General features: G+C 37.3%; 1 protein-coding gene across 9 annotated transcripts in view; it reads right to left on the bottom strand.

Annotated features, from left to right (window-relative positions):
• Positions 1-10,000: 10,000 nt before the first annotated feature.
• ABCD3 (ATP binding cassette subfamily D member 3) overlaps positions 10,001-18,393 on the bottom strand; it is a 98,757-nt gene continuing 90,364 nt past the window's right edge. For 7 of the 9 annotated variants that reach the window (XM_032247921.1, XM_032247920.1, XM_032247918.1 and 4 more), the window contains exons 21-23: positions 16,961-17,065; positions 13,402-13,458; positions 10,001-11,605 (exon numbers count right to left, since the gene is read on the bottom strand). In XM_032247921.1, the coding sequence (XP_032103812.1) occupies positions 11,528-11,605; positions 13,402-13,458; positions 16,961-17,065 (240 nt within the window). In that variant the 3' untranslated portion in view covers positions 10,001-11,527. The remainder of the gene's footprint in view (positions 11,606-13,401; positions 13,459-16,960; positions 17,066-18,393) is intronic. The other 2 variants (XM_032247917.1, XM_032247925.1) reach the window with 2 other exon arrangements.

Raw genomic sequence — 18,393 nt, 5'->3', positions numbered from 1 at the left:
GGAAGGGGACGCTGTTATCATCTAGGAAAAACATCCAGATGGCTGGCACACCTACCCAGAGGTGGTCCTACAGAGAAATTGAGCAAGCATTAAGATGAGTGGCCTCAGCTCACTATCCAGCTGTTAATGAATTTTAAGTCTATTTTGTTCCTTTGCATCAAAGGACTTTAACATTGTCAATAAAATTCCAAACATGAACTGTTTTATATATTACCACATCCTAAGGAAGAATGCCTGAAACAAACCTTTGATGTCCTCATAAAAATGACAGCCATTTTGGAGACATTATGGAAAACAGACCAGTGGTTGGTTTGTTTTTTGTTTGTTTTTGTGTTGATGCTGGAGAGGCTGAATCTTGCACTGTTGTAAATGTTTTGTTGTGCCAGAGAAAAGGGATACATTTGCAGCAGAGTCAACAAAAGAGAAACTGGCATGGGGGCACGTCCTCAAGGAAGGGTGCTTCAGCCATTATCTTGAATTCCTGCTCACATGGGGCTACCTGGGACAAAGAGCTTAGTGAATTACATGAGGAGGCAAAACAAGCTACAGGAGAGGGTGCCTATCCAGAAATTTCCCTGCCAGGATTAATTGTAGCATTATGTAATTTCTTGACCTCATTATCTAAGGAATTTGAATTACTCCACTAAGAAAAATACTGACAGACTGAAAACAGGTCTGGGTACTAACCAGGAATCTGGTTGATCACAAGGAAGGGATTCATTAAAGACCATAATGAGGCTGAACTGCAGTAATCAGAGAGCTTCCACACAGCAAATGTTAACCACTCCCTACTTTGCCACATCCCTCCTAATTGCTGAGACCTCACCTCCGCTACTAAAAATCAGCACAGTGATTGACAGTGGAGCAGAAACCATACTACAGACTGTTGGCTGCTATCCAGAAACTGCTGCCCCCTAGTGGACCAAATTGTATTCCATTACTTGACCAGTAATGTACCCCATAGAGCTAATTGTTAGTAAACTAAACTATCATGCATTCTTTGTTTAGTTTTAGTTGTTTTGTTTTGTTTTGTTTTTTGGACAGAGTCTGGCTCTGTCACCAGGCTGGAGTGCAATGGTGAGATCTCGGCTCACTGCAAGCTCTGCTTCCCAGGTTCAAGCAATTTTCGTGCCTCAGCCTCACGAGTAGCCGGGATTACGGGTGTGAGCTACCACGTCCGGCTAATTTTTATATTTTTAGTAGAGGCAGGGTTTTGCCATGTTGGCCAAGCTGTTCTCGAATTCCTGACCTCAAGTTATTCACCCACCTTGGCCTCCCAAAGTGCTGAGATTACAGGTGTGAGCCACCGTGCCCAGCCCTTTCATGCATTCTAAAGATATTTTTCCAATCTTAAATTATTAACTCAATTTGGCTTACATATAAGAAACTAATACTCATGAAATCCAACGACATTTTAGCTTATTTACAGTTTATGGCTTATAATCTAAGGAACCGCCCCTTAAACAATTATCTGTATTTATCAAATGGTGAATAAACTCATTCCCAGATGCCCTTTTTAGCTGTTCTGGGACATGTGTATTTAATTGTGTGGTTTTCCTCCAACAGTTGCCTGGAAGGTTTATTACTGTTATAACATCACCTGACTGTCATTCAGATGCTTAGAATGAATGCTTATGCTCTCCTTTCCCACAGCCCTTGCTTTTTAGCTGCGATCTAGGTGATTCCAGCTTTGCCAGTCAGCACATTCCTTCTTCATGGCTGCAAAAATTGGTTTAGGGGTAGGCATGTGACCTAACCACGCCTAAGAAGAGTGCATCTCAAGGCTTTTTCTGGGAATGGCAGGATGCTCTTTCTTGATGGAACATAATGCAGAGACATAGCGGCAAGAGCTGCTGGCAGCAGTCTTGAGACCACAAAGGGAGCCAGCTTTACATGGAGCTGACATATTGGAGAGTAGTGCAGAGCAAAGGTAAGCAGGAAGGCTTTGCTTTTCATTTCTTTGGCGAGACCTTTGAATTTTACATTTGTTTCGCATGTGTTTGTAATCGCTCTTTGAGATATGTTATAGATGGCTGTTTAAAAAAAAAAAAAGAAAACAGAAGTGAAGTCTTTGCTGACAGCACCAAGCTGCTAGATCAAGCCTTGCTCAAAGTCCCAACCCATGGACTTTTCACTGGATGTTATCTAATTGTTTAAGTAAGTTGAGTCCGGTTTTCTGTTCCTTGTAGTCAAAAGCACCCTAATATGCTGTATAAGCATTGACCATGGAGTATAAACACACAGCATGTGAACTTATAGTGTAAAATAACATTCATTTTCGTGCCTTTTCAATTACTTAATGACTGCCCCCTAAAATTATCCCTTTGTTCCAGCTGTTTAATTTTCTCCTGTATTATTTGATCATTCCTAGCAGAAGATAAACATCCTGTATTATTTTCTGTCTTATAAAAAACAAACTTCCTTTGACCCCTGGAATCCTTCATCTGGATTTTCTCCTCAACTTCCTATTCCTTCTTGGACACCATCTTCTTTCCAACTTCTAAATACTGGATTATCTTAGTGCTTGAACTAAGATCATTAGTTCTCATTAGTTCTTTCATTCTTTATCAACAATCACTCTCTAGGTAATGTATTCAAGTCCATGACTCTATTATCAAGCTCTATCATGCCAGATGCCCATAATACCCAGATGCTGACGATTCCCAAATCCCTCTCATGGCCCCCAACCTCTTTTCTGAACTCCAGAGCTGCACTGTTGATCCAAATACTTACACAACCTCTCTACCTGGGCATTTAACAGGCATCTTCATTGTAATACATGCAAAGAGAATCTTTCATTTCTCCCAACCCCAAAACCTGTTTCTCCCCGAGTCTTGCCCATTTTAAGAAGCAGCCACCATTGGCTGAGGCCAGAACTCTTGGTGTTTTCATTGACTTCTCTTTCTTCTCCCGTTCAATCTCTCAGCGAAGCCTGCTATCTCTACCTTTAAAACACACTCCAATTCCAGGGGTCACCTCCTCTGCTCTCCCTCTACTTCAAGCCACTCTCGTGTCCCACCGGATGACTGCAATAGCCTCCTGGCTGGCCTCCTGTTCCCAGTTATTCCTCTACTGTTTTCCTCGCAACAACCTCCGTAATATGTTTAAAAATAATAAATTATGTTTTAAAGGGTATTGCTGTGAACCCTCTATGCCCATAGGGTTCTATGAGCAGTTTTGCAATCTGTCAATTTGGCTAATCTGGAACTACTTTTCCCAGAGTCCTCGTCCCTGTATGGTTCTAGATTATAGTTAACCAAAAGATAAATTTTCACAAGATTTGGACAGGAGAAGCAAAGCGGCAGCCATTTGGTCATCATGGTTAGAGGTGGCGAGAGACAAATGCAGGGATGCTCCCAGGTTCTAGCTTGCCCTGGCTCTCCCTGACTCTGTAACTAGCTTTTCTACCTCATTTCTCATTCCGCTGACCAATAGGAACCCCAGGCCGCACACTGGATGCAGAGCAATCTTCCACCAGCTCTTCTTCACCAGCTCTCTCTCTGTGAGTCCAAGGAGGAAATGACCACATTCTTCTGTGGAGATCTACAAAGGCTTCAAAGAAGAGGTGGCTGTGAAGGAAAAAATGATCCTTCCTTCTACAGTCCCGCTGGCTTCCAAAGCAGAGCATCCAATGGGAGCATGAGGACCAAAAGGCTGCTTAGCGCAGGCCAGTGCAGGCACCAGGAGCGTCCTGTCCAACCCTTCACCGTTTAGTGCAACTCCCTACTCCAGAGCCAGCAGACTTCCTGACTTCCCATACACAAGGTCCCCATAGTGGTCCAAACAGAAGTACAGAGTCCATGGACACAACAGCCATCATTTTCTTCATTTTGCTAACACTTGATTTTTTATTTAGGCTTCCTTTCCACCAGAAGATGGAAACCATCCAAAGCAATTTGGTGACTCCCTCTGGGTCACCTACCTTTCTGCTGGAGTTGTGTTCAAGTGCACATCCCAGCACCACTGCAGCTGCCCTCTAGATCCCTCCACGTCCCCTCTAACCTCTCCCTCCAGCGCGGGAAGTCCTTTTCAAGTTTGAGAGTGGCAGCCTGGGGTGGGAAAGCCAGTGTCTTGTTGCCATCTTCTCTTTCAAATCTGTGGTCTATGCGCTAGTCCTGCTGTTCACACTGTCTGGAACCAGCGGAGACTCCACTTTTCTCTGCTTTTAGCTGCCATATCCCTTCCAGAGACCGTGATCACAGAACTGCTGAGCTGACTAAATGGGGGAAAGGGTCAAGGGTCAAAAGACAGATCTGAGAAAAAAGCATAGATGGATATTTCAAAGGACACCATTTCATCACTCCAACTAATGAAAGGATTCAAAAATCATTCACATGAAAGTGTCAGTGACTCATAATATTTTACCAAGAGTTGCTGAGACCAGCTCAGTCATAGAGACCCCGACCCAGGCGGTGCTGAAGGAATTGAGAAACAGAAACAAAGACAGAGTACAAAAGTGGGATCAAAGTGGGACCGTCAGGGGTCTGACAGCATTTCCCAGCTGACAGCCCAGAGCAGACTCTGACCCACGTATTTATTCTTTGTGAACAAGTGAATATTTTTAATAAGCAGGTGCTCAGTGTTTCTTCATAGAATAAAGATACTCTAAACAGGCAGGTAGTGCCTGTTCACTACTAAGATAGAAATAAGCTGAAGAACACTCTTGGCGAGTCAGCAATGGGACAAGGTCAAATATCCTGTGTTTTGGGAGCTGGTTTAACTAGTCCATGACCGGTACATACTGCTTGCTTATTCTAGCAGTTTCCTGCCTGGGGATGGCTCGGTGTTCTCTGCCATCGCCTCTCAGTAAACAACATATACTCCATCACACACATGTCAAGACCTCCTCCCAACAGAGTTATACTCGTAAAATAAAAAAAAATAAATGAGAGTGTAAAGGTAGAATTTTACTTATCAGCTATTGTGAGGGGATTTGGTGCGAAGGTGGAGGAGCCTTTTTTCTCCTAAATTCAGCCACATACTGATCTGCCACTCTGTAGCAGACCCCGGTGCCTGACATCCCTCCTCATCCTGCTACACTTTGCTCCATGCCTGGGGGCCCAATTATCCACATTTTTAATATTCTTTTGTTCCTTATAAACAGCTAAGCCATACTCTTTCCTTTTAAAAAAAAAAAAGCTATCTGCATGGTGGCAAAGATTAAATCTTGTGTGCATATCTGAGTCTCTGAAGAAATTTTGTTCATTTTCTTGAATGCATCCAAACCATTGCTTTATTCCACTGTTAGTTTAATCCAATGGTTCTCAAACTATAGTTCCAAGACCAGCAGCATTTAAGTCACCTGAGAACTTGGTAGCAATGCAAATTCTTCACCTTAACCGGGGATTTACTGAATTAGCAATCTAGGTCTTAACAAGAAGCCCTTCAAGTGATTCTAATGCCCACTTCCCATTTTGAGAACCAGCTTGAATTGCTAATGATTGCAATCAGCAACATGTGTTTACTATTTACTGCAAAGAGAGGCTGGAAGTAGCCACAGACCTTAAATGGCACTTCCCAGACCTTGGAGAAATCAGAATGCAACCTGCTCTGAAGCCAAAACAAATTAAGAATACGTAGACCATAGACAAGATTCTCCATTTGTAGACTGCACACTTCCTATGAAAGTTTGTTATATATGATGAGTCTGCTAGGATTTTTCCAGTTGCAAGGAACAGAAACTCAAGACTTCTTAAGCAAAAACGGAAGACCTATTTTTTGTCAGATGAGCTCATTGGTCTACGATCTTCAGCCCCTTTTCGCTTAAATCCTGTGATTATACATCAAAGCATCAATAATTAATACTTTAAAATCACTGTATTTCTGGATGAAATAAAAATCTTTTTTAAAATCCAGGTATTTTGAAACTGAGAAACTGAAATTCATCTTGAATATACACAATTTAATAAACTAAAAATAGGGACCTAAAGAAGTTTTAAGAAAAAAATTTTTGACACGACAATCTTTACCCAGCCTGGTTTTCAAAAACCAACAAAAAAACTATGCTCCATTTGCAAAGTAATTTGTCTTCTCCAAGTATATTTCAGGCCAGAGAATAAGAGATGTAACAGACACTCAGAGGGGGAGAAAATGCTTTTTCCCTTGCATATGTTAACGGCATTTGGGACGGGAAGCGTTCTTTACAACAAAGATTGTGGCGCCATCTTGAGTTCCTGAGAAAAATAAGTAACTTGACTGAAATGTTCAGACTGGATTATAAAAGAACTAAAGGAATTGTAAATAAAATCCAAAATACCTGTAAGTGATTAATGAAGGAACATGAAAGGGAAGCCTAAATAAATGAAACCAGAGAATATCTCCAGATTTCTGCAACTCTACCTGTGATGGTCCCTCTAGTCCATAACCAGAGCTCCTATCCCAGATCCTGCTACTTCAAGTGTGGTCTGGGACAACAGTTTTAGCGCCACTTGAAAGCTAGTTAGAAATGGAGATTCTTGGGCCCAATCCCAAATCCCAGACCTAATGAATCATAATCTGCATTTTCTAGGTAGTTTGTATGCACGCTGAAGTCTGAGAAGCTGCTCTCTATGCCTTCCTTCACCAAGAGGGTAGGGGAGGTAGGATAGAAAAAAGAGACAGACACCTCATCAATGGATAGAACTGCACAGTCTTAATAAGATGCCATGCATTAAACTTAAACATCAGCAAGTTATGAATCCAAGCCATAAGAAAAGTCAGTCATGATCATATTGAAAATATTACACATTTTTCAAAGACAATAATTTGAGGACTTCTGTTTTAATCCACAGCTTCCTAAACCCCAAAAGCTTTCCTGCCTTAATTCCATTGATCATGCCCCAGCAACTCAGCCTTTAAAACTGTAGTGTTTCCTGGATCTCACCAGGGAGCTTTCCTCTCCTGGATTCCCACTGCATTCTTCCCACTTCCTTACTATGCTCTAACTCTTAATATTGTACAAAATGGTTGTCCACCCATTGTGGCCCCTTTTCTTGTCATTTCATTGGCAATAACCATGCTTATGCCTTTGAATTCACTCATTGGTTCAGTAATTTATTCTAATACTAAGCACCCACTACATGCCAAACACTATAGATTTGATTAAAATATAAAAGATATAATTCCAGCTTATGTATTTATAGAGTGAAATGTCAAACAATTACAATAGAACATAAATGTTATGATGGGAAAGTAGGGTGTTCTGGGGAACTTACATAGAGCTACCTAACTTGGATCTGGAAAGGTTACCTGCAATCTCATCTGAAGGGCACAGAGTTAATCAGGCAAGGTGGGGGAAGTACAAAGTGTTTCAGGGAGAGGGCATGCCAGCATCATTAAAACATTATCTTGGTCATAGATAATGCCAAAAATAAATGTGTGTTTGACAAAGTTTGGAGTTGTGTATTGCCTCGTGCATTCCAGTCAGTCACTTGGCAAACTGACTGGCTAATTAGAGTTGCACTAATTATCTTTTTAAAAAAGAGAGATAGCTTTCAAAGTATTGGCTGTAGCTATTTTTATTTAGAATAACTGTTACTTTTGAAAACCATTTTCAGATCCAGATCCCAGAGCTTGCTATTCCACTCTAAGAAAGAGCAAAAGGAGCTTTACCTGAGTTAACAGAAATTTCAAAGAAATTAAACATCATGGAATTAAACTTGTACGCTGAACCCTCTGTTAAGTCAGGGATGGTCTGTAAATTCCACAATTTTTAAATGATCACTCTAAAAATTGTGGATGTCTACTTTCCCTTATTCCTGTCAATTTCTGTGTTTGAGCCCATGCTATTAGGTACATACAAATGAAGAATTGTTATATTACTGACTGACCTTTATGATGTAATGCCCCTATTTCCAGAAATGCTCACTGACCTAAAGTCTAATTTTTCTGATATTAGAATATTTATCTAATAAAAGATTCATATCCAGAACATACCATAACTGAAATAATAGCACATTGTTTAAAACTGGGCCCAGAGACTAAATAGGCACCTGAAGAAAGAGGACATCTAGATAGCCAGTAAACATGAAATGAGTTTAACCTCATTAATCATCAGGGAAATGCAAATGAAACCACAATGATGGCTGAAGATAAAGTAAGTAAAAATAAAAATTAAAAACACTGGGAATACCAAGTACTGGCAAGGACTAAGGAGGCTAGAATTCTTACACACTTGTGGTGGCCGTGTAAAAACTGAACAACTTTGGCAGTGCCAAAGCTGAACACATTCCATTCCAGAAATGCACACACATGTGCACCCAAAGACATGTATAAGAGTATTTCGAGGAAGTATTCATAACAGCTCCAAACAGAAAACAACCCAATACCCATCAATGGGAAGAGGAATAAATAGTCTATTCATATACAGATGTTCTGGTCTTACAATGGAACTGCATCACAATAAACTCACAGTAAGTAAAACATACCTTAAATTAAAAATGCATTTAACATCCAGATAAACCCATCATAAAGCTGAAAACTTATAAGCTGAACTCTGTTAAGTCGGGAATGGTTTGTAATTAACCATTATACACAGCAATAAAAGTGAAGGAATTATTGTCAAACTTACCATGGATCAATCAGCCTCACAATACTGAGGGAAAGAAGCCATACACAAAAGGGTATCTAATAAAGTCCAAAAGCAGGCAAAACCAGTTTATGTGACAGAAGTCAGGAGCCACTAGATGGAAGAGAACAAGAAGGAGCCTTTAGTGCTGTAACAATGTTCTATTTCATCTGTTGTTTGGGTGTGGTTATGAGTGTGTATGCTTTCTTAAAAATTCACTGAGCTTAAATTTATCAATGTTTTTGTACCTATACTGCAACAAAATGTTTACAAATTTAAAAAAGAATTTAGCTACATGAGGGGATATGGCAGAAACAAAGGTGGTAGGGAATGTCTAAAATTGATAAATCGAGAAATAACTATGAAGGCACATTGTTTAAAAAAATGAGATGCAATTACACCAACAAGAAGAGTTAAAAATGGTTGCTCTTAAGGTTTGGAGGGGACTGTTTTTCAGTTTTTTTGGTACTTTCTTAAAGTGACATGCATATGTTATGTATATAGAAATGGTTAGAATATTCCAATTCTTCACAAAGGAAAGATCACTAATGTAGGTTTAAAAAAGTAGACAGCTTCCTGCAGCTAACAATGCCAAAGTCCATCTGTTAGAAGAAAATTCATTCTGCTTCTCAGCACAAATTATGATTTTAAACATCAAGTTTAAAAGTTAAAACTTTACATAAGGAACTGACAGATGCTATCATGTCACCGGTTTTAAGCCAAATGTTAATCATTGAGAAAGGGGGAAAGAGACCAATGCTAGATATATTTTATTCTACTAATGCATCACAAACTACCATGGCTGTTTCATACTTATTTTCTCATTATATAAAAGTAAAAACTTGTTATGAGAGTACAGTGATATGTCTTGGTATGCAGAGTGGTGCTCATGGATGAAAGTTCTTATTCTCTGTTTTATTCTTCAGATTAAACTACCAATTCCTAGTGCAGTTTGTGAAGATGTTCATAGGAATTATATAGAAAAAGGTGTTCCAAGGTCAATCATGTTTTGCAATCACTGGATTTCTGTATTGTGGGTCTTCTAAGAACCACCATATGTTAATGTGATTCTCCAGAAAGATGTTCCTCTGCACCTCAAATGGTGAGGCACTATAGTTATTACATAAAAAAGAAAAAAAAAATTAAGAAAAATTAAGAAATTAAGAAAAAAAGCCCAAATTGTTGTTTTTTTTAATGGCAAGAATCCATAACAAAAGCAATTATGAGGCAGCTAGACTACTTCTACTAGTAGGTTTAGAGTAACCCAGAAATTTGAAAACTTAAAATTTCCCCATGCCTTAAAATCTTTTCCAAGACTAATAGCATCTTTTAAGGTCTCCTGGCTGTTTGGTGTCATTTGGCAGGTACACAGATTTTACTGAACTTCTCTAAAAGAGAAATTCATTCAATTAAAAACCACATTTGACAAAACTTTAAAATAAAGAGACACTGTGCTAAAAGCATTTTCTGAATTTATTTTTGTGGTTTTTCAAGTCAACATTAAACTATGTATGTTTTTAAGTCAAGGCTGAATTATAAATGAAGTCTTCAGTATTTAGATACCAGAATAAAAAAGAACAAGCAAAGGTTGTATAGGATATCTGAGTTTGTTTTTTTTAATCTGAACAGAAAATAAGTAAGTATACAAGTTCGCTAAACAGAAGTGGTATAAATTGAATTTTATGTATTATGGAATTCAGTACATCACATTTACTTCGGTAGTCAGTGATTGTTATGGTTAATTCTGCAAAAAACAAAACCAGTTATGCAGAAACAAGAATATAAAATGCCCCTTTCTGAACCCCAGGTTTGATAAACTGATTTCATATCTAGCTTACTGATTATATTCCGTTTCACTTCTCCCTGTGCAAATAATACATCTAGTCATTTACTGATGGTTTGATGAGCTGAAATCACCTTCTCTTAGGATAGCTCAACGTAACAACCAAATATAAAAAAGTTATTCAAGATCAAGGAGATAAAACAGTGCCTCAGAAACATGATTCACCCATGTATACATAATTTTAGAACATATTTTTAAACATAAAATCACAGTCAAAGACAGTGATAGCATTGCATACTCAGTGCATTACTTCATGTAGTGCATTCCTATGGCTCATCTGGAGTTTAATACCAAATAACTACCACACTTCTAATGGGCTTCTAACACACAAATTTGTCTAATTCTTCAAAAAATCTAAAACTCTCATAAAGACCTTGAGCCTGGCATGTAAGGACTTTGTGTTTTAATATCCCAAACATTGGGAAGATTAGGTGTGACACATGGTAACCCCTCCTTGTAAGCAAGACTGCACATACACTTTTGTTACATCACCACAAAGAACCCTCAAACAACTCAATACCATAGCCTTAGAGGGGTACATTTATCATTTAGTTAAGGAAAATTGAAATGCACTCCAAGACACACACAAGGAATGAGTATTACTGTGGCAGCTAAAGAAATCTGCCACTGTGTAATAAATGCGGTTATGCAATGATGTTGTACATTTAAATAATACATTATGACTTGTTTCCTGCTACCATGGGGCACAGGAAAATGAAACTCAAGACTATCTTGCTAGAACAGGACAAATGATGACCCAGTTTTAAACAGGGTTCTTCATTGAAGGAAAAGATAGAGCCATAAAAGTCCAATTAGCTGACTTCAAATGGTTTACATCCCAGGATGAATCAGGTTACAGTGATTGAAGCCCAATTTAATTTAGGCAGGTTTTTAACCACAAGAATAAGGACATTCTTAGTACATATTAATAATTAAACCAACATATACACAATTAGCAATATCCTATATAATATTAAATGTTTTAACAACTTGTTCTCCATTATTCTATATCTAATTTGTTGCTTTGTTTTTTTTTTTTAAAAAAAAACCAAGCTCAACTTTATTTTACAATGTACTTTGCATTTCTAAGTGTATTCCGTAATTATTTCATTGAAGCAAGTATAGTTCTCCAGATTTCTCTAAGAGCCAAACTCAACTGTATCTTCTGTTATCTGTTTGAATTCATAGTTGCCTCTGCCATCCATATGCAGGTAGTACTAGGAGAAAGACGGGGGGAAAAAGTCAGTAACTAAGAGTGGATATAGTACTGTCCTTTATAAAAATAAAATACAGACTTCATTATTTTAAGGGAGCTAAATCTATAAGCATCCCACGAATTAGAATGCTTCCGTAACTCCATGACCAAGGATCTCAGCTACCAGTGGGTTAAATTGTGTTAAATGCAAGACTGTTCCATAGGTTAGTCTTTATTGCTTCCTGTCGCCTGATTACCTAATCAGCTTGGAATCTCTAACTTAAGGCTTTTTATTTGTTTTTAATTTATAGAGGAGAAAAAGAGCTATAAAAAGTGCTCGTATATCCTAACATCTGAAGTTGCAACAGCAGTTACAAAGCCTTCTAGTTTTATTTAGGGGCTTATTTTCAGAAAGCTTTCTGAGTTTCCATTTTCTGCATTACTATTTCTTAGCTATCCTGGCCTCTCACATTCTAGTTGTGTTCCTCTCCTTCACATGATCACTGGCCTGATGAGTATTTTGTTACTTGTCTATACCTTCAAAAGAAGAGGAAGGGTGAAACTCAAATACTCTCAATTCCTCTCAATGTTCTATGGCTATAATACTTAAGAACTTCTGAGAAAACACAAAGGCTTGGTTATATTTTAAATGGCTTTGATTTCTAGTTATTCAATTTCCTGTTCATGAAAAATTGACAAATTATAATATGCCATAAAATAATAAAATCTATCTTTAAAAGTCACATAGTTATATAGCATTTCGTTGAATTTTATTAAGTACTTTCATACAGGCTACCTCTCTAATTTTCATGGTAATCTAAGAGATAGGCAGGTAAGGATCAATAACTTCATTATACAAAGGAAGCAACTGAGGCTAGAAACACTGGTGCCTGAACCCAGGCTCCCTGACTTCAAATCCTATGCTCTTCTTTTTATCACTCGTAGGCTATCATCTACATCCTAAAGTCCTGAAAGTAAAGACTGTAATTAATTTACATCTGTCATGACACAGCTCAGTATCTGGCAAAAAAAGTGCTTAATCAGGTACGTATTTTGCAGGACAAGATACGCTTACCATTGTTCTAACTTTTCTGAACCCCTTGCTTTTACCTAAAATTTCTATATCATTTAAGAAGGGAAAAAAGGAAAAAAGAAAGGAAAGAAGAAAGGAAGGAAGGAAGGAAGGGAGGGAGGGAGGGAGGAGGAAAAAAAAATAAAGAGAATTAAACAGGGTTTGCTTTCAGGTTTTGAGCATTTTACATTAAGAGTTGAAAAGAAGTCCCATAGTGAGAATGGCACTGCTGAAGCACCAGAATAAATAATGCATCCGTACCAATGTAAGCCTCACTAGAATATCTTTGTAAATTATAGTTACTACCTCATGAATCCTACCTACTACAGTGCATTGATAAGCATAGCTGACATTATTCAATCTTCCCCCTTATAATCCTGACCTCTATTAAAAATGTCCCTAATTTTTTTGCCATGTTATTCTTCTTAAGACTTTTTCTCCTCTGTTACTACTGGTTAAGAAAAAGTTTACTTCACCATATTTGTGATAAGACTATGCAAATTTTAGTAAGTTACTATTAACAGACAACAGTCACTTATAAAAATAGAGAAAAATTGTTATGCTATTGTTTTCAAAACTGACAACTATAATATTTAAGAAAATCTTTTTTTATAAAACCACTTTTTCTCCTTAAGACATTATGTTTAAGGGAATATAAACCATACAATCTAAAACCATATTCACCTGAATTCATATTTTAAAGAAAATAAAGTTTCACTGTACCATTCTATGAAAGAAATACAAACCTCATGATGTTTCCAAAGAGATTTCCTATGTGACACAGTGAAGAGGGTGATGCCGACCTAATACAAAGAAAATGATTTAAGTTTGTATCAGTAACTGAGTCACAAATTAAACTAGTCCATGTACTTCAAGCTGTTAAGAGGACTGTCTTTGGTGATTAAAGTTAAAAAGCAAAGTCCATGAGGAAAAAATTCACAACTGATGGCAAATGTTTACAGCAACGGAAAGTACTGGCCATCAACCACATAATAAAAACTACCAGGTACTGGCATTAAGTATATTATTTCGTTTTGGGCAAAAAGCATATCTCCTAGCATGTTTCCTATTTTTTTGTGAAAAACATATGAGAGGAATATAAGAAGGATAAAAACAGCCAAAGGTCAAAATCAGGAAAAATTAAATCAGTATAGCATTGCTGACAGCCAACTTGCTTCTCAAATACAGGGTCATAATCATCTACTGTAAACTATTGTTATGGAATGTGTCTTGGAATTCAGCTTTTGAAAATGTATTATTTAACACCTCCAGAGGGTTCTGAGGCAGAATTTTGTAATTAAACACATGTTTCTGTAGCAACACATATGGACACTGAAATCAAGTGAGACAAATAGAGTTTAAATATCTTTTGTTAGCTTAGACAAGGTTTTACCCAGTGAGCTTGCTACAAAATTATGAAAAATGTTTTGAATTTAAGTATTTTCTGGATTTCAGATTGTGAATATGTATTTATAAATATGTACTTCAGACTTAAGAAAAAAACATTACTAATAACAGCTGTAGTTGCTCTGGATCAGTGGTTCTCAACCAAGGTGGGGAGGACAGTGATATTTGTCCCTCAGGGGGACATTTGGCAATGACTGGAGGTATTTTTATTGTCACAACTGAAAGCACCACTGGCATCTAAGGGTAGAGGCCAGGGATGCTGCTAAGCATTCTCCAGTGCACAGAACCCCCAGCGCTGCCCAACTAGGAATTACCAGTCAAAAGATCAAAAGTGCCAAGACCAAGAAACCCCACTTTGGGTCACTGTTCCTCCACGTCCATCACTTGAGGCTGGCAAATGCAAGTCTAGGGCATCCGGGAAATTTCCACTATGGTTTCTTCATTTTATTTTCATTTTGATAATTTTTAAAAGATCATTGTAAGTATATTCTGGATCATTTTTACCAAGAGATTTAAGTGCCTAACTTTGTATTTTTACACCTCTGATTGCCAAGGTGATATAACATAAAACTTCTAATGTGTAATAAATTTGGCTGCACTGTGAAAGGTTCTCAAATTGGTTAGGAATTGCATAATAAAATAAGCATATTATCAGTATTAATAAAACATGTATTTCAAACATACCACACTTTTCTGATTTTTCAAAGCTCATTTCAGATATTATTTCTCTGCTCATGATTCCACAATAATTGGATCAGATATCTACTTAATGCACACATTCTTTATATGAGAATATAAAGAATATATAAATTATATAAATCAAAATACAAAAGCAAATGCAAAATAATAAAATTTGAACCTCTGATTCTATTTTCCATAATTAAATCCCAAACCACTGGTTTAGTTCCATAGGTCTCTTTAATGCTGAAAATTTGAAATTGTATCTAAGTTTTTTCTGTATTTAATTTGTAAATTTAAATTAGTTTTGTAGCTGTAAAAGGGCTCTAGGCTTAAGCAGTTAACGCCTCATTTCATGTTTACATGTTTAAGTACTATTACAGTAATTTAAATTATCTATGAGGCCCCATATGACTTTTCTTCTTTTAAATTGAACTAATGTTTTATAGAACTTATACACTCCTATATGAGTACTTCAAGTCTATAGTTAGAACATATGAGGAAATCACAGGGTCGAAATCACCAGTGAAGAGCCGCTATGTCATTGAATCAACAGCATACTACATGGTTTTATGTACATGAGAATACCATAAACATCTCTAAGGCCTATAAATTTGAAAACCAAAATGAACAAACATATAAATATTATATATTACCAAGACAAATTCAAGAATAGAAACTAAATCATGAACAAGATAAAATCAGTAGTTAAAAATCTTTCTACAAAGAATAGCAAATTTGTTCTTTTATCATCACACCAGTGCTTCTCAAACTTTAACGTGCCTTTGAATCATCTCAGGATTTTGTTAAAATGCAGATTCTGGTTTAGCAGGGCTTGAAATTCTGCATTTCTAACAAACCCCCAGGTGATACTGCTGCTGCTGAACATGACCACACTTTGAAGAATAGGGATTCATACTATATATACTCAATATGACCTTTTTTATTTATTGAGAACCCCTAAAGAATATATATAAAATGTTAAAAATTGGCCGGTCACAGTGGCTCACGCCTGTAATCCCAGCACTTTGGGAAGCTGAGGCAGGCGGATCACGAGGTCAGGAATTTGAGACTAGCGTGACCAGCATGGTGAAACCCCATCTCTACTAAAAATACAAAAATTAGCTGGGTATGGTGGTGTGCGACTGTAATCCCAGCTACTCAGGAGACTGAGGCAGGAGAATCACTTGAACCCAAGAGGCGGAGGTTGCAGTGAGCAGAGATTGTGCCATTGCACTCTAGCCTGGGCGACAGAGTGAGACTTTGTCTCAAAAAAAAAAAAAAAAAGTTAAAAAATCTTCATCTACCTCATTTACTTATACAGAAACTATAAAATAGCTAGGATATACTATACTTGTTCCAAAATTTAACCATGGTATAGATGTTGGTAACAATTTCTCAAAGAAAGAAAACTGATACTATTGAATAATTAAAGAATGAAACCATTAAAGACAGCCTCAGACTTGGCTACTAAAAGCAGCTTTGGTAAAATATTGCTCAGGCTAGAAAATAAAACTGATAAATTAAAAATTGCCAAATAAATATCATTGAGTTTTACTCATTAAAAAACCTGATGATTAGGTAAAGTTAATGGAATAAATTAAGAAAAGATCAGTTTATTAACTCTAAGTAATGAGGTAATGGGCCAGATGTGATGGATATTGTTTTATATCTCATTTATATAAAATAATATATTTAAATCTATTTCTATATATAAAGAGACTCATATACAGGATGTATTATTTATAATTCTTTCTCTTTTACTCATGTTTTAAATCTTTATTAAAACAAGAAATCGTGGTGTGGTGGCTCACGCCTGTAATCCTAGCACTTTGGGAGGCTGAGGCAGGCAGATTGCCTGAGGTCAGGAGTTCAAGACCAGCCTGGCCAACATGGTGAAACCCTGTCTCTACTAAAAATACAAAAATTAGCTGGGCATGGTGGCAGGCACCTGTAGTCCTAGCTACTCAGGAGGCTGAGGCAGGAGAATCATTTGAAACCAGGAGGAAGAGGTTGCAGTGAGCTGAGATCACACCACTGCACTCCAGGTTGGATGACAAGAGCGAGACTTCAAAAAAAACCAAAAAACAAAAAACAAGAAATCTTCTGGTAGAAATTTTGTTACTTAGTGACTTGGAATCTTCTCTTTGGAGAGATGTGGACACACGATACACTAGGAAGGAAGCCAGGGCTCCTCAAACTGAGCAGCTGCACACTTACCTTTCGACAATGACTGTAAATGTAGCCTTCCACGTCAACACTAACTGCACTTGTGCATTCATCCAAAATGGCAAACTGGGGTTTATGATAAAATAATCTTGCCATCTGAAGGATAAAAAAAATATTTTGTGTAAAACACAGGCAGAACTAAAATTAATAAGCCAAACAAATTTATGTTAAATATGCATTTGCAGTCTTGTAAAGCAAAAGTATAAAAATTATTCTAAACTCAAAAAATCTACTTCCCAGAAACAGAAACAATATAAACATCATTGTTTTCACTGTCATCCTGAACAAAGAGAATAATGTACTTCATGGGAAATATTAAGTGCTCAGAGTAAAACAAAAAGCTTAAGACTGATGAGAGAGGGAGTTTCAAACTAGTTTAAAGAAAGCTCACTAAACAAATAAGATTCGAGAGGACATATTTTAACCAAATCTCAGAATTGAGACTAGATGACTTCAATGCAAAAAGGTCTCTATTTAAAATACTTTGTTGCTTAAGTGTTGGTACCAATTAATATTCCCACCAATAATTTTTTATTGTACCTGTTTTATATCCCCATTGTCAGTTCTGGGTATGCTCAATTTTTTTTTAGGCCAATGCTAATTTTATAAGTGAAAATTAACACCAAAATTATAGCTTACATTTCTTAACTATCAGGAATAATGAACATTTTCCCATATTTATGCTCCTGTGTATTTTATTTTCTGGGGATTGTTTATGCTGATCTTTTGTGTAACAGATATTCCAGTTATTGGCATCTGCCCCCTGACAAGATCTTCCTGTTTAAGACCAATGGGCACTTTTCTGTCCTTAATTTGTCTTCTCTGCAACACTCTACTCAGAAGACCACTCCATCCTTTTGAGAAAGTGACGGTGAAACCGTGCACCTAAGTTTCCTCCCACTTCTGAGGATCCTTTCTCAGTTTCTAGCACTTTCTTTTCCACTTGACCATTAAATACAGGAGCTCCTCAGGGTTAATTTCTAGGCCACCTTCTCTTTTTCCTGTATTCTATCTCTCAGTGATCTCATCCAATCTTAATTTCAAATACCATTTACATTTTATAAACTTGCAATATGCATCTCTCACTCATATTTTTCTAATTTCCAGATATATAAAAATTTTCTGCCAGGTGTGATGGATCATGCCTGTAATTCCAGCACTTTGGGAGGCCAAGACCGGAAGAATGCCTGAGATCAGGAGTTCTAGACCAGTCTGACCAACAGGGAGAAACCCCGTCTCTACCAAAAATATGAATTAGCTGGGCGTGGTGGCGCATGCCTGTAATTCCAGCTACTGAGGAGGCTGAGGCAGAAGAATGGCTTGAACCCGGGAGGTGGAGGTTGCGGTGAGCTGAGATTGCACCACTGCATGCCAGCCTGTGCAATAAGAGTGAAGTCAGTTTCAAAAAAAAAAAAAAAAAAAAA

This window comes from Sapajus apella, unplaced genomic scaffold (assembly GCF_009761245.1).
Source record: "Sapajus apella isolate SASKATOON/1434 unplaced genomic scaffold, GSC_monkey_1.0 scaffold64, whole genome shotgun sequence".
Classification (NCBI taxonomy): Eukaryota; Metazoa; Chordata; class Mammalia; order Primates; family Cebidae; genus Sapajus; species Sapajus apella.
Note: the sequence above shows the minus strand (reverse complement) of the source record. Positions and strands in the feature narration are given on the sequence as shown.